Genomic DNA, 16,126 nt, shown 5'->3' with positions numbered 1-16,126 from the left:
CTCCTGTGTAGTGGTATATATAAAGGTATATATTGGATATTAGACTCATTTTACTGACAGATGTGTTGATGTGTTGCATTGCCAAGTAGTGTTTTTGCTGTTTTGCTTACAGGTACAAAGTGTAACATGGAATTGTGGTTATATCCAGGTGTTGTAGCACAGGGGGAGTTGTTTTGAGGCATCTTTGTATATGACCCCCATGCTGACTGTGGAGTGACACTTGGGTTATGCTCTATATGATCTTAATGCCTTTCTATATGGAGAGTACGGAACGTCGTTGAGCAGAGAGTTTGTACGTAGTCTATCCTTTTGGTGATTTGGTCCATGCTGTCTTGGGAAGCAGCCGGAATGGGACCAAGAGTGCAGCATGTTGTCTTGTGGAATCCCCCGGTGACGGTATTTGCTTGTTAGGAGTATTCTAAGGCTATATTGACTAAGTGGAAAATAAACAGAAATTCCTCATAATTTTTTCACCACCCTAATGGAATATCTTCCCCATTCCTAGTTTAGTACAGTAGTTGTTTCTCTAGCCCCTCATATGAGTATGTGATAGTATTGTTGAACAGACCAAGGACTCTAGTTACGGGTAAAAGAAACTTCAACTTTAATAAATCACATTAAATCCAGATAAGGCTATGTTCTCATCTACGCTGGAGTCTCCACCACAGAAACTGCCAAAAATCAGTGTATTGTATTAGGTTTACGGCTGGAATTGAGCCCACCATAGGATGTATTTAAAGCTATTACCCTACTGACTGAGCCACAAGTTCCATTACGCACCATGGGAGGTTTTTTTTCACTTTTCTTTCTCAACACCACATTTCTTTCCTAATGTAAAATATTGTTATATAGAGATCTCTCTATGCCAGGACATTGTATGCTGAAATATGTATCTCTGTATAGAAATGAAAGAGGTAAGAGGAAAAAAAAAAACACCCACAGAATGTAATGGAGACTGTAGCTCAGTCACAATGGTTACCTTATGTCTTGGGTTCACTCCCCAAAATTAAACAAGGTTTTAAATAGATGGAGGGATCTACTCTTGTAACTTTGTAAAAGCAAAGAAAAATGTTCAGTTCCCCAAGTGGACCCACAGAACGGAAAACCGAGATTTTATTTGGGGTCTACTATTATTATATGGGGTCTGTATATATATGTAGCCATCCAGTTTTATAAAACTTACGCCCATTAAGACCACTCCCACTTTTTCCATTGGTGAATCACCCCGTCTTTCCCAGGTTGACATCTCTTGCAATTTTCTGCATCTCTTTTCCAAAGCACAAGGATGATGAGTACAACAAGCTATTGGTGAATCGGGTTTTGGCTAAAATTTTTAGTCAAGGCAGCTGCTGATCGGCGGATTCACAGTTCTCCTATTGAAATAAGAAAATAAGCCCCTCTTCACATCTCTTCCATGTGATAGAGGGGTGTGCGACCCAAGTAAAGCAGTTGACAATATTTGAGAATTTTTGTTTGGTGGTCTTTATGGACTTCAACCTAAAAAAATTGTTAGTAAACTAAAGTTGTTGTAATGTTAACCCCTTAATAAACCATACAGCTAATCCCCCCACATTGGTGTTCATGGTTGGTTTATGCCTGTGATATACAGTATATCATCCCATGTACTATATTATACCAGTTTCGCTTGATTTCTAACTTGAGAGTGGCCTTATAGATTTATACTGTGAATGTAATGTGGCTCTTCACTAAACAATGACCAATATTCCAAGGACTCTCTGGGGTAACAGTATTTATACATGGTTATATTTTAGCTAAGGCTAAGTTCACATCAGTTTTTTTTAAGTCCATTGTTCTGATCCATCACAAAACTAATTGGTGAAGGGTTGATAGGCGGCCCCCAAATGGATTGGTTTTTGATGACCGTACACACAACACTGTGTCGGTACCAGTCGGTCCCGGTCCCTGTATAGTTGTTTGGTGCCAGTTTTTTATCTCCTGGGACCCATAATCCCATACCTCTAGTGGACCAGCCCCTATAGGAGTCAAACATGATATGTATGTCCTTAAGTCATTCAGTGACACAAACTTCACAGCATTGATTTTTTTTTATTGAGCGTTTCATTACAGGAGACATTAGATATACTGTTCACTTGTCATGGTCTGGTCCAGTGAGTAGAGACCAGGTGATGGTTCCCGATTAATGTTGTTCTATCTTCTGATGTCCTGTAAGAAATAGAAAATCATCATAAAATCAGTGTCTGTCCAGGGTGAATGGCTTACTGGTTCATTATCTAGCTATAGAACGCTTAGTAGAAGACCCAAACCCTTGTTCCCTTTTTGCATAGGGTTAACATTAATGCCTTCAGCTTTTTTAGCCACATGAGTTTCCATACATTAGCTAACAAAATGAATGTCTTGTGTTTATCAATTATACATAGCGCATGTTGACTTCATGACATTGAGGAACCATAGAGGGTTAAGACATGGGTGATCTAAAAGTGTGGACATAGCCATTAGTCCAGGATGGTGGACCATAGTACATTATGGAAGCCTTATGTATGGATTATTGAGTAGAAATATCCCTCCTAAATGGTAAGTTCATGAGTTGCCACCATGCCATTTGAAACAATTGTATGAGGAGCCTGACACCTGAACCCAGTTTTTGAGTAGGGTCAGAAAGGATACTATAGCCAGCTTTGTAGGCCACATTATAGTATGCCTAACAGGCCATTTGTGCTCAAGTAGGACTTCTGGGACAGAATTTATTAAATACATTTTCATGATGCAAAAAAGAAAACTCTAATACCACCCTTTGGAAGGACACTCCCTATAGATCAATGCTTGATTTTCTTTAAAACTTAGAGACATTGTTTGGAATTAAAGTCAAACCATCTTCCACAGATGGGTCTCGAAACAGCTGCTTGCACATGGGTCACTTTAATTCCAGACAATGGTTTCAAAGAAAATCAGGCATTGATCTATAGGGAGTGACCTTCTGTTAGGATTGTGCATCAGATGCGGCCATGATATGGGCGTCGCTGCCTGTTCCTCTGCACAGTCCAGGGTTGCAAGGGTTAACCTGCCTTGCAACAGCCGGGCGTGGTCGACTGTTTGACCGACATAGGTGTCAACCAATGGACGCTCGGGCGTGGGCAGCTGGGCTATTTGCTTGTGACTGCCCCTTGCCTATATAGGGGGGCTGGTCTGGACGCCCGGCGCTCTAAGATCCAAACTTTAAACCCGAATTGATGTGTGTGGGTGCATGGGTTCCAGCCTGAATAATACTTAGTTGGCCTAGCTAGTAATACTCCCTGAGATAGCAATGCCATTGGTAGTTGGGCAGCATGCTGCCTTGTGTGTGTGTTGTGAGAAATCTCAGTAGGCCTTAGCTGTGTTCAGTCAGTATTCACACTGACAGGTTGTTTGGCTGTAGCTGCCTTGGGGGTTGGGTGGAGCTGGAAGCACACTGGGTTTAGTTCGGTCTCTGTCTAGACCAGGAATTCTGGCTAGACAGTTTAATTGTTGTAGCAGCTGCTCTGACCTGGTTCTTTAGTTAGCTGGCAGTGACCCTAACTGTCAGATAGTATTCACACTTAGGTGTTAGCAGTTCAGGAGCCCAGAGGGCTCCTCAGGGTTTTCATTTATTTAGTTTTTTTTAATAAACCCTGCTGACCATAACACCTTTCAAAAGGTGGTGTTAGACTGAGTTTTCCTCTTTCTATCAAGGAAAACTTAAATATTCTTTTCCCAGGGTTATGAATACAGCCAATGTAGGCAGCTCTTTATAACCGTCCTGTTAAAACCTATTTGGAAAAAAATAGACTTGCCCTTTAAAAGTGACATTAATATGAATGTGAATGAGATTTCTAAATATGTAATACCCTGTTGTATTTGAACTATTGATATAGAGCATAGTGAATAGCATTTCTTACCTCCATGACAGGGGGCATTGTACTCAATCACAGTGTGCACATCTGTAACAGAAAGTGATTAATTCAAACAGCGATTAAGTCGATTAAAACTACCTCATTTGGACAACTAAACTCTCTTAGGTCAAGTGGGTGGAGGCAGGGGTGAACCATGGGTTTCTGCCGCCTGAGGCGGACGTCAGAAAGCCGCCCCTGGAGGAGGGGGCGGAGCAGAGTGGGCGGGGCCGAGTGGAAGGAGGCGAGGCAGGGCCGCACTGAGGGGGCGGGGCCGAGCGGAGCGAGCGTCTTTAGCAGTCAGGGAACAGGCACGGAGAGGACCTACTCTCTGCCTGAGCGTGAGGGGCGGCCGCTGGAGCAGCGCTGCTCCAGTGGCCTCCCCAATCCACCGCTCAGTGACGGTGACCCTAAGCCAGTCCAGGACAGCTTGTCCTGGACTGGCTTAGGTCAGCAAAAATGCCGCCCTCCCCAGGGCCCTGGCATAGCGCCGCCTGAAGCGGTCGCTTCAGGTTGCCTCATGGGAGGTGCGGCGCTGGGTGGAGGGCAGGAAAAATCATGACTCATACCCCCACTGAAAGGCAAACAGTATAAGAGCACCCCACACACCCCTTTACCTGTACTTGCCTGATACCACCCACTTGGCATTAGAGTCTATTTAGCATATCAGGCACTGAAAATAATAGTGCTGATTGCTCAGGAATGGAGGGGGATGGAGAAAATTACAATAGTGTAGAACTCGATATGGTGCAGGTGGTGACAGGTCCTCTTTAAAGGGATTCTATCATTAGTATTTTTCTTCTTCTCCTGGCCACCTCTTTGCTGTGTCTTTGGCCATGTCATCAGCCGAAAGAGCCGACTGCGCATGTCTGTTTGGCCATCTTCATGTAGCCTAATGGACATGCACAGTCGGCTCTTTCAGAATATACAATCTGTTCCTCATTATGTAAGCAATGGGTCAATAAATTGATAAAATGGAAGATTTCTCACAGATAGGATTCCATGGTGTGTAACAATAATCTACAAATCCATGAATTACTTCACCGTGTTATGTTCCTTGGACATACCTGGATGATAATAGTCAGAGATGACCACAGTGGCAGGCTGAAGATTCTCTACATTGGTTTCTTTTTCCAGAGAAAATTGAAAACTTTTCCTTTCATGGGCGAGCTGGAGGAGAACAAGATACAATAAACCATTGATGGAAGCCAAAGATTTATGAAGATACACCAGGGTTGCCAGCTTGGGAGTTCTACCACATTTGGTAGTTTTATTTGGTTGGTTCATTACTAGACTTACAGGCTTACGGTCTTTGGGTAATATTTTGCAGTATCCTTCTGCTATATACTGTATTTGATATACCAAGTATATATGGTACACGCTAGACCCTGTGACCTTTCAATGTAATTCTTCCTTTGATAATAAAGAGATGACACCTGAAAAGTGATCTCTACAAAACAGGAAGGTAGCCTATTAGGAGGCTTAGGGGTCAGTATTTTTATATAGTGAAAGTTACATGGAAAACTGAAAAAAAGAGAGTTTAAGATAATTACATTTAGACAATAAGTCATATTCCGTTTCATTGTGAGGAAGGCCATTTTCATTGTACAGGACCTTCATTACTCACCTTGTTCAGGTATAAGGTAATCTTCTTGGCTGAAATTTCTGTTTTGCTCACTTCTGGATTCTCCTCCAGCTATAAAAAAACATATATGTATAGAATTAACTACGTATATATCATTATTTTTACTATTACTATTTACTCTATTATTTTTACTATTTAGGTCCATATAGGATCAGTGTTTTGGTTTTTTGGTTTTTTTTGCATGCTGGTGTTAGGTGTTTTTGCCTTCCAAAGTGACTTTGATCATTGTAGAAATCAGGAGTTGAGCTTCCCTATCTGACATGCCTGAGATGCATCTACTGGGTCTTGAGGCCCAGTTCACATCTGCGTTTGGTGAGTCCGCTTGGGGGAGCCCGGTTCACGTCTGCAGTTACCTGGGAAATCCATGAACCCATAGACTATAATGGGATCCGTGTGGTTTTCTCTCGGTTTCCACACAAAACATGCAGAGAGAAAATTTCTGTAAGCAGCACATTTCTCTCTGCATGTTTCGTGCGGAAACCACATGGACCCCATTAGTCTATGGGGTCCACGGGAATTCCTTAGTTAACTGCTTTTTTATGTGTATAGGTTTCCGTTCGGGGGGGTCCCCAAGCAGACTCCCTGAATGGAAACCCAAACGCAGATGTGAACTGGGCCTCACATAGATATCTCTTAAATCCCTCATACACACACAGCTTCACATGTATATTTTTTGAATGGGTAGAGGGAAGAAAACTTCAACTTACCTACCCAAAAAGAAAAGGCAGTTAAACCCCTTATCGGCTGTTGGGTCGATTCTGGAGGACCTCACCCCGTACACAGATGGTCAGCCACTCTTACACAAGAGGTTCAGCTGACAAACATTGAATGTGTATGGCCATCTTTAATGGGTAATGTACAACAATCCATCCCACAGTGGTCCCATCTGAACTTCTATAACCAGCTCAGAGAGTTCATGTCTATCTTTTCCGACTCTAGATGATGTTCCTTACCTTTTTAATACTGGTTTTATCAGGAACAAATCCTGAAACAGGTTCGATTAGGATCACCACCATGTTGGTTTCTTCTCGTTTTCCAGAATATCTACAAACAATGGATAGTTCGGAATAATTATATGATATATGGTCAATCATTGTGATAGCGGTATGGTCAAAGCGTTGACTACAAATGTCTGCTGAAACCTTCCAGAATGACTGAATTGTATCTCACCTGACATCTATGTGGACATCAAACTTCCTGCGTGATTCCTGAGTGCAGACAGATGGCTCAGTGGTTACGTTGAGGGAGAAGTGTCCAGTATCAGATTCAGGATATATATTGTAACGTAATTGTGACTGCAAACACAAGACTCGGATATTAGAAAACATAAAACCCCCTAACAATCAGATGTTTATCCCCCTATCCTGTGGATAAGGGATTTTCAAAGGAAAACCCCTTTACGAGGGGCGTCAATATTGGAACAAATTTTCCCTGAGCAAAAAGTCTTTTAATCTACATGTCTGTGCAGCTCGATGGGAAGAGTGGTTACCAAGCAATGGTGCCAGACTGAGGTTCACAGTTGCATTAGGGACTCATTCAGATTGTCCTTCAGTCATATGACTTCTTTTCCCTACAAAAATCCTGAGGACCTCCAGCTCTCGGGACCGCTATTCATACCTGTATATAGACAATGCCATCGCCTTTAACAGTAATGTCATATTCTCCAGGGATTTCTGTAAGGTCAACTTTGTGTACAAAAAGACTGTTACTTCTATGTACATCAAAAGTCTTCTTGAAGCCAGACTTAGACCGAATTGTCACCGTTGAATCCCCCTTCTTGTAGTTGATGAGTTTGGCAAATTTAGTTAGAGCTTGAAGACCCACAGTTGTGTCCTGCAGGGCAGAGAGTGATGAGCTTACATGAGTTAAAGAAGCAACCAAGACAGGAACATTGTAATTGTCAAGACAATTATGGTACAAATAACTAGAAATGGACAAACCTCTTAAAATTTGTTTCATTTCAGGTGGTTTGGGATCCAAGATTTGTTTCTAGTTGAACAAGTTTGGTACAAACCACAACTTAAGTTTGCACTAAACATAGTGTTAACAAATTTAAGGGCTCCTAGGAACCTATCTATAATACATAGTGTAGAACACTGTCAGGGCTCCTAGGAACCTATTTATAATACACAGTGTAGAACACTGTCAGGGCTCCTAGGAGCCTATCTATAAAACATAGTGTAGAACACTGTCAGGGCTCCTAGGAACCTATCTATAATACATAGTGTATAACACTGTCAGGGCTCCTAGGAACCTATTTATAATACACAGTGTAGAACACTGTCAGGGCTCCTAGGAACCTATCTATAAAACATAGTGTATAACACTGTCAGGGCTCCTAGGAACCTATCTATAATACATAGTGTATAACACTGTCAGGGCTCCTAGGAGCCTATCTATAATACATAGTGTATAACACTGTCAGGGCTCCTAGGAACCTACTTATAATACACAGTGTAGAACACTGTCAGGGCTCCTAGGAACCTATCTATAAAACATAGTGTATAACACTGTCGGAGCTCCTAGGAACCTATCTATAATACATAGTGTATAACACTGTCAGGGCTCCTAGGAGCCCATCTATAATACATAGTGTAGGACACTGTCAGGGCTCCTAGGAACCTGTCTATAAAACATAGTGTATAACACTGTCAGGGCTCCTAGGAGCCTATCTATAAAACATAGTGTAGAACACGGTCAGGGCTCCTAGGAACCTATCTATAATACATAGTGTATAACACTGTCAGGGCTGCTAGGAACCTATCTATTCAATTTCTATCCAAAATTATGTCAATGTGAAAGTGAAATGAATGTCTATGGAAATATGGACGGTAAGCAGAGCACATAAACCATACACTGCATTGACACTCACTATTGCACATTTAAGATCTAAAACCTGCCAAAATTACCTTTTGTGTGTGTGTGTGTGGGGGGGGGGGGGGACGGTAAGGTGCTTGTGCATGTTTTTTTTAGACACATGATGGTTATATTGCAAAAAGCAAGGGTTTTGTAGAAAATTTGTTTGTTTTGATAGCTTTAAGGGCTATAAGTGCTACAGGCATATTATTATTTGTGGGTCACTATATGAATTAGACTGTGGTTTTCTATTGCGGTATAGATTTGTTTTTTATGCAATGGTTTAGATTTGCTATGGATGGATGTCTTAAGATCAAAAAGTACTGTATACAAGTGTGAGGATGGGCCTACTGAAACCAATCTGAGACAGAAGAACCTTATTTGTTTCATTGGAAACATGGGAGCTCCATGTGACTGTGCCATAGTAGTTAAAATGTAAGAGATGTGTGAAATCAGCCTTGGTCTAGATAGTTGTGGGGGATTCTCTGAGAAAAAGACACAACCTGAGAAGACTGGAAGCCTCCGTGTGAATTTTGTTGACCCGCTATCCAGCGGACAACTTCTGCACATTCTTCCACATGTTTGGAGGCGGTTGTCTTGTCAGAAATCAGAGATAGAAGAATATATGATGATGTCTCCACATCGTCTGGACAGTTAGGACTTGTTTCCCAGTGCTTTGATGCAGCTGTTTAGGAAATATAAAGAGTAAAATATAAGTGAACTAAGTATTAGACATGCCGGTATAAATGATAAAGTAGACACTCCACCCATTTGTTCACTGATGTTGGTCGATGACATGCTTATCATTCTTCAATATCCAATGTAGTCATACTATAACCGTTCTACAGTTATGTTCTATACCAGTGATGGCGAATCTTCCAGAGACCGAGTGCACAAACTGTAACTAAAACCCACTAATTCATCACAATGTGCCAACATGACAATTTAACCTTAATACTGTGCGGACATCCAATTGTGGATAATTACAGATGGTCTGTAATAATATCACATGTCTGGTATAAAACAACAGATACTGTGTGATACAAATAGTGAAAGGCCCCCACACAGTACAATCTATTCCACAGTGACCCATACACAGTACAATTTGCTCCACAGTGGCCCATATATAGTACAATCTGCTCCACAGTGGTCCATACACAGTACAATTTGCTCCACAGTGGGCCCCACACAGTACTATTTGCTGCAAAGTTGCCAACACAGAGTATAATTTTTTCTACAGATGGTTGCCCACAAAGAGGACTGTCAATGCCACCTCTGTCATGTGTGCCATAGGTTCACCATCATGGTTCTATATGCTCCTATTGTTTTGAACCACATAAGTGCATTAGAGACATATGTCAGATTCATGTACAGTGGAGGCCTATTTGTATTAGACATCTACAATAAAAGCTCTTTGACACGATCACCTAAGATGCAGGGAAAAGTTCTTTCAGAGGAATGGTCTCCTAAAGAAGAGGACAGATGATATAAGGGGTTGTCTTCTCAAAGTGGAGATCTTTTGGAGCAGACCACATATCATTGGAGTATTATCAGACTGCACAGATTCTTAAAATACTATTTCCATACATAATAATGGTGGTTGGAAAGGTGGTGCCCCATCCCCATTTACTAGTGAAGGAAAGCTAGAGGTAGCCTAAATCCAGCCATCAACTATCTCCAGTGGTCCTATTAAAATCAGGGGTGCAATCTATGGGCCATTGCTTCTTTAAGACTAGGTATTCAATGTAAAGCAAGGACACTAAAAAGTCAGCAGTAGAAACCCCACGGTAGAGAGACAAAGATCTACTGTTTTGTCATCTGGTTGACCTTTAGAGACCTCAGGCAATGATGGCCCATCTTATGGATATATTTGTTAATTCACTTGATAATTCTATATAATATGGGTCCAGTTGTCTTTCTTAGTGACTCACTGTAATGTCTCACAATTCATTACAGTAACTTTACCTTTCTTTATGGCTTTCTCGTCCAGTTTCTTCAGAACACGATCTCTTAGCTCATGGTCTCCTGATAAAGCGAGGGCATACGCCAGAAGAGCCTGAGTGTGTACCGCTGTAACAGTGTCCACTGATCTCCTGAGACAGCCCAGGGCATTTTCCACCATACTGGCCTAAATATGACATAAACAATACAAATACATATGTTATACGGTCTATAAGAAACCAGTAGCTTTCACATGAGGGGAAGGGGCTTAGGTAGGTAGTCTGTTTGATATAGTTATGGTAAAGTTATGGGACTCCTTCATTGTCATTTTCTGCATAGTGGTGCCCTAGACACTTATTGTGTAGGACAAGTGAAGCAGAGCACCCAAAATCAGCACTGGTGACCCCTCATTCTTATGAAATGTGGGGGTTCCAAATGTATCACATGTACTTCAGAGCCTTCTTGGTGAAAGTGATGTGAAATGTCACATTTTTGCACCACGTGTTGAGGGTTTTTTGTGCATCGAAGTAACTAAAGTGGTAGAGAGGGAGCAGTTGCACTTGGGTCTTATTGACCTCCAAGATATCTGTATCACAGAAGAAGGCACCAGCATTATAAATCACCTAAGTTTGGAGGATGACTTGGTATAAAATTTGCATTGGGTCCCAGGAGCTTCAAGTTTTACCTCTATTTCTGAGGGCTTACAGGACTTACATTGTACTCCTTCTGATTTTCGAGAAGAGAGATTACGACAAATGCGGTCTGAGCCACTTCATTGTCTGCCTAAAATGAGAAAACAAGTTTCAGAGTTTTTGGTTCAGATTATTTTATATAATGTAAAGATTTGGAAATAATAAAATAAGTTGCCCAAGGTCTTGTCTTATTACGTTTCCATGACTTTTTAAGAGGCCTGTCCTTAGGATAGGTCATCCATTGAAGATCTATGGGGTTTACAACATCCTGGACTCTTGCATATCAGCTGTTTAAAATGGCAGCATCCACTGTACAGACCAAGTGAAGCCACGTCCAGCGGCCACTTGGTCTGATCGCAACTTCTTTCTATTCAAGTGAATGGCTGAGTTTCAATACCAAGCATGGCCACTATACAAATATACATTGCTATGCTTGGAAAATACTGAAGAGGCTGCTGCACTCAGTTGGGTTGAGAAATGGAGTCCATGTGTTGGCAATGATTCCCGACCCAACTGCAAATCTTCTGAACTGAACCTATGTCATAGTACTGTAAGCTCTAGAATTACAATGGGTCCCCTGTCCATCACAACAATTGTTGATGTGTTTTGGGTGTAGTCCTTTGCTCATGTATGTCATGGTTGACAGGACTGCCACACACCTAGATCAAAGAATTTGTCTCCAAGCAAGGTGAGCTGGCTCCTATCTGTTATATATTGCCCACTTTTTTCTATAGAATTTATATTGGTTTGTACTTGGTGTTCGCCAACTTTTTCCAAAAAATGTGGCACAAATGCCAATATTCAACAATAATGAGAGTTGTTCACATAGTTTTAGCCATATAATGCAGATGTTAACTGTGGGATATCAATACTTGGGCCAACAAAGGGAGCATTGAATCTTGATCATCAGTAAGTCTGATCATAGATGGAAGATAGCCAAAGAAAAGCCATTGCTCCTGGTTTTGCCATAAACATGCATACTAGGCTTGGCCCAAGGTGTATGTTTTCTCAATTGGGAGACAAGAGGATGCCACTGTAGAGACTTTTCTGGAGGATTATCTCCCCCAAAAAATCCAATATGCCCAATCGTTCTATCTTCCATCTGCCATTAAGGAAGTCAGGAGTCCCATACATATTACATGATAGGTTGGTTCAGCTGATCTGGTAACCCATGAGTAGGGACAGATTTATGGAGTACAAAGTCACATTGTCATAGGCACTAAAAATTGTTATTTTTAGGTTTTATATGATTTTGTAGTCCCAGCAGCTCATAAGAAGAAACTCTTTTCACCTCCAGTTCATTGTTGAAGTAGCTACTTCCATCTCTGAAACAGCCATCGGACGATTGTACAGTCTGCAGCCAATCCACAGCTTCCTGAATGTACTTCTTATCAATAGGGATCCAGTTCTGAAGAGCAGTGAAAGCATTGACTGTTAATGCTGTGAGCCTGTGAAGAGTTATAATACATGAGTTACTTAATACTTCCATTTTTGCTCCCCCCCCCCCCGTTCCAAGAGCCGTACACTATTCTTTATAGGTAGGTTCCTAGGAGCCCTGACAGTGTTATATACTATGTTTTATAGATAGGTTCCTAGGAGCCCTGACAATGTTCTACACTATTCTTTATAGATAGGTTCCTAGGAGCCCTGACAGTGTCATACACTATGTTTTATAGATAGGTTCCTAGGAGCCCTGACAGTATTCTACACTATGTTTTATAGATAGGTTCCTAGGAGCCCTGACAGTATTCTACACTATGTTTTATAGATAGGTTCCTAGGAGCCCTGACAGTGTCATACTCTATGTGATATAGATAGGTTCCTAGGAGCCCTGACAGTGTCATACACTATGTATTATAGATAGGTTCCTAGGAGCCCTGACAGTGTTATACACTATGTTTTATAGATAGGTTCCTAGGAGCCCTGACAGTGTTCTACACTACGTTTTATAGATAGGTTCCTAGGAGCCCTGACAGTGTTATACACTATGTATTATAGATAGGTTCCTAGGAGCCCTGACAGTGTTCTACACTATGTTTTCTAGATAGGTTCCTAGGAGCCCTGACAGTGTTCTATACTATGTTTTATAGTTACATTCCTATTTACTATCTTACGATCAATTCAGAAAATGTAAAAAACAAAATGAAAATGTAAAAACAAAATCTAAATGTATATTTGGGGGGAGAATTCTCTAATACAATATCTAATTTTGCACATACCATGAGTTTGGTTGCTCGCCCGGAAAAATGCTGAATGAGCCGCTTTGATCTCTAAATGTCAGTAGATTCTGGTAACCTAAAGAGATTGTAGATTGGCATTGAATATTGAGGAATACATCACTATATATGTTTTTTCTAAAGACATTCATTTTGCAACCATGTCTTATAAAATATGCTAACTATAATAATAATAATTATTATTATTATTATTATTTATTATTATTTTACACATCTGGACCCTGACATTTACTTACCTTTTTGCATTTCATTAATAATTTTGGCTTTCTCTTCAGGTTTCAGTTCATGTACAGTATCAAGATATTCCAGGGTATAACAATATCTTAAAAACTTTGATGCCTTCTGCTCTCCACATCCGTCAGGCAAAAGGACAATATTTTCTATGTTCTGAGCAACAGTGGCCATCATATCACCTGGCAAAACATGTTCACATTATTCTATAACAATGACAATATGACAATCCCCCCCACATAGATGCAGCCAAGTTAATACACCAGGGGCTGCTGGTAAGCGATCGGTAACCCACACACCAATAGTAAAACTGAAATATCCTTTATATATATACCACAACACTCTAAAACACTTGTTAACATTATATAATCAGATATCCCTCTACTTTGTATGTGCAGTCCATGGGAGACAAAGCAGCTAGTCTATGCCCACCAGCACGGAGACAGCTGAGAAATAAAGATGGCGCCTGTAGAGAAAAACTACTAATGTACTGTTCTTCCATTCTGCCAGAAGTAACTGTACAATAGCAAACAAATATCTGAAAAGTCCAAGCGTCTATAATATAGGAGGTCCAGGAAACTGGACTGTAAATATAGGACAAATATATGCAGGCGTGATATAGGAAAGTTGCTTGCCGTCTGTGAATAATATCTCATCTGTAACCACACAAGAAACTAGAAGTAGATACAAGAACACAGAAGGCTTTTCTCACATTGTAAGCTGTGAGATTTGCAGAATGTTCAGTGCATTGCACAGAGCAACAGTTTGCAGATTCTTGTGCAGGTTGTGAGGAGAATCAACCCCTCCACTCTCCATTCATTCTCTGAAGAGAGGAAAATATCTCCCCCTCCACTCACTTTGATTCCCTAAAGACTACTCACCCACAATGAACACTTGTGCACGTTCAGATTCTGGTATGATTCTCTCTGGGTGACGCAAGGTAATATGAATCTCCTCCTGGCTACTTCCTGGCAAGTCACATAAGGGATAACATAGAAATCAGGTAAAGACTCCAAACATAACTGGCGTCATTATTCAGTAAAAGGAATTCAGAAGTAAACCTTCAATCAATAACTAATATATTATTATTAGACACTGCATTTATCAAAGCAAACCCCATGATAAGGATTAAGAATTAGAGATGAGCGAATAGTATTTGAAACTCTAGTTTCGAATACCTCACTCCATAGGAATAAATGGGTGCGGCTGGTGCGTTGCAGGCACCCGGCACTTAACCCCTTCTTGATCGGCCGCTCCCATTCATTCCTATGGGAGCAGAGGTATTTGAATCTAGGATTCGAATACTATTCGCTCAACACTATTAAGAATGGATAGAAAATGCAAATTTTCACATTTCTTCTGTGTTTTAGAGAATATTTGCTCCTCACTTAAGAAGGAGGTGCAGCTTAGGCCTGGTTCACATCTACATTCGGTAATCCGTTCGGAGAGTCTTCATGGGGACCCCCCAAATGGACTACTGAACGCATTGGCAAGCGATGAGCACTGAAAGCACATGGATCCCATAGACTATAATGAGGTCAGTGTGCTTTCTGTGCGGTCTCCGCACGAGTCATGCAGACAGGAAAGTACATCGTGAAGTATTTTCCTGTCTGCATGTTCCATGAGGACACCTCGCCGAAAGCACATTGACCTCATTCTAATCCGTGGGGTCCATGTGTTTTCATAAGCTCACCGCTTGCCAATACGTTTGGTAGTCTGTTCGAGGGGGGTCCCCATGCTCAGCTTTATAGACATACATATTGTACACTGCGTTCTAGTTCATTTTTACCTGGGTATATCAGGAATGTCTGCGTCTTTTCCTCCTGATGTCCCATTGGCTAGCAAAAAGAAGACAAAATGTATATCTGACGTTTTCGGAGATGAAAAGAGCATAGCAGGGGGAACGAACTAAATACTGTACATCAGGTTTCCAGCTATGACTCTATAACTTGGAATGGACCCTATTTACTTTCAGGAATAAACAGGGCAGTCACTACCAGCTCTGGACCCCTGATGGGGCTCTAAACAGTCCTCGGGCTCATAAAATATACCGCTCTTTTACATGGCACAAAGTCAGTAGGGGACCCAAATGTTACACTAGGACTCAGGAGCTTCAAGTTACACCTCCGACTCTATCATTGGGTATTAAAGAAAAACTCTTCAGCTTACCTTGACAATAATGGATTTCTCAATAGAATCCTTCATTATCTTATTTTCTATCCCTAAGTCTTCTGTACAATCCCCTTCCATCTCCGCAGCCCCGCTGTCCACATGTATCTGTAGGGTCTCTGAAAAAGTCAATACATAAAAGCATCTAAAATATTTCAAAAATTCAGTTTTCGGATCCAAACTAAGTAATGCAGAAGTGATTCCTTCTGTTAGATCCACCTCAAGTTTTGGTTAAAAAAAATGCACCAAAAACTGCAAGTGCAATCCCAGCCTACAGCAGAAACGAGTTTTTAAGCATAAATGGATTACTTGGTTTTACTGCTGTCAGATCCCAGGTGAAGCTGTGTGCATGGCCCTCGCAGACGCATTTGGACTGCAACCTGCCCCTGAATTTTTCAAGGTCTTCTGACGGCACCAAGTACACGTAAATCTGTGGTAGTCAGAATACAAATAAGATTAAAGGAGAATTAG

General features: G+C 41.1%; 1 protein-coding gene across 1 annotated transcript in view; it reads right to left on the bottom strand.

The window, feature by feature from the left end:
- Positions 1-2,104: 2,104 nt before the first annotated feature.
- The window catches only part of LOC142219123 (alpha-2-macroglobulin-like), a 34,242-nt gene continuing 20,220 nt past the window's right edge, over positions 2,105-16,126 (bottom strand). The window contains exons 20-36 of the mRNA XM_075288088.1: positions 15,965-16,085; positions 15,656-15,774; positions 15,276-15,324; positions 14,368-14,454; positions 13,492-13,668; positions 13,238-13,313; positions 12,310-12,466; positions 11,041-11,109; positions 10,351-10,513; positions 8,889-9,070; positions 7,147-7,362; positions 6,700-6,824; positions 6,483-6,573; positions 5,512-5,580; positions 4,952-5,054; positions 3,894-3,935; positions 2,105-2,184 (exon numbers count right to left, since the gene is read on the bottom strand). Coding sequence (XP_075144189.1) covers positions 2,159-2,184; positions 3,894-3,935; positions 4,952-5,054; positions 5,512-5,580; positions 6,483-6,573; positions 6,700-6,824; positions 7,147-7,362; positions 8,889-9,070; positions 10,351-10,513; positions 11,041-11,109; positions 12,310-12,466; positions 13,238-13,313; positions 13,492-13,668; positions 14,368-14,454; positions 15,276-15,324; positions 15,656-15,774; positions 15,965-16,085 — 1,872 coding nt within the window. The 3' untranslated portion in view covers positions 2,105-2,158. The remainder of the gene's footprint in view (positions 2,185-3,893; positions 3,936-4,951; positions 5,055-5,511; positions 5,581-6,482; positions 6,574-6,699; positions 6,825-7,146; positions 7,363-8,888; positions 9,071-10,350; positions 10,514-11,040; positions 11,110-12,309; positions 12,467-13,237; positions 13,314-13,491; positions 13,669-14,367; positions 14,455-15,275; positions 15,325-15,655; positions 15,775-15,964; positions 16,086-16,126) is intronic.

This window comes from Leptodactylus fuscus, chromosome 10 (genome assembly GCF_031893055.1).
Source record: "Leptodactylus fuscus isolate aLepFus1 chromosome 10, aLepFus1.hap2, whole genome shotgun sequence".
NCBI classification, from domain to species: Eukaryota; Metazoa; Chordata; class Amphibia; order Anura; family Leptodactylidae; genus Leptodactylus; species Leptodactylus fuscus.
This window is presented reverse-complemented; position numbering and strand designations above follow the sequence as displayed.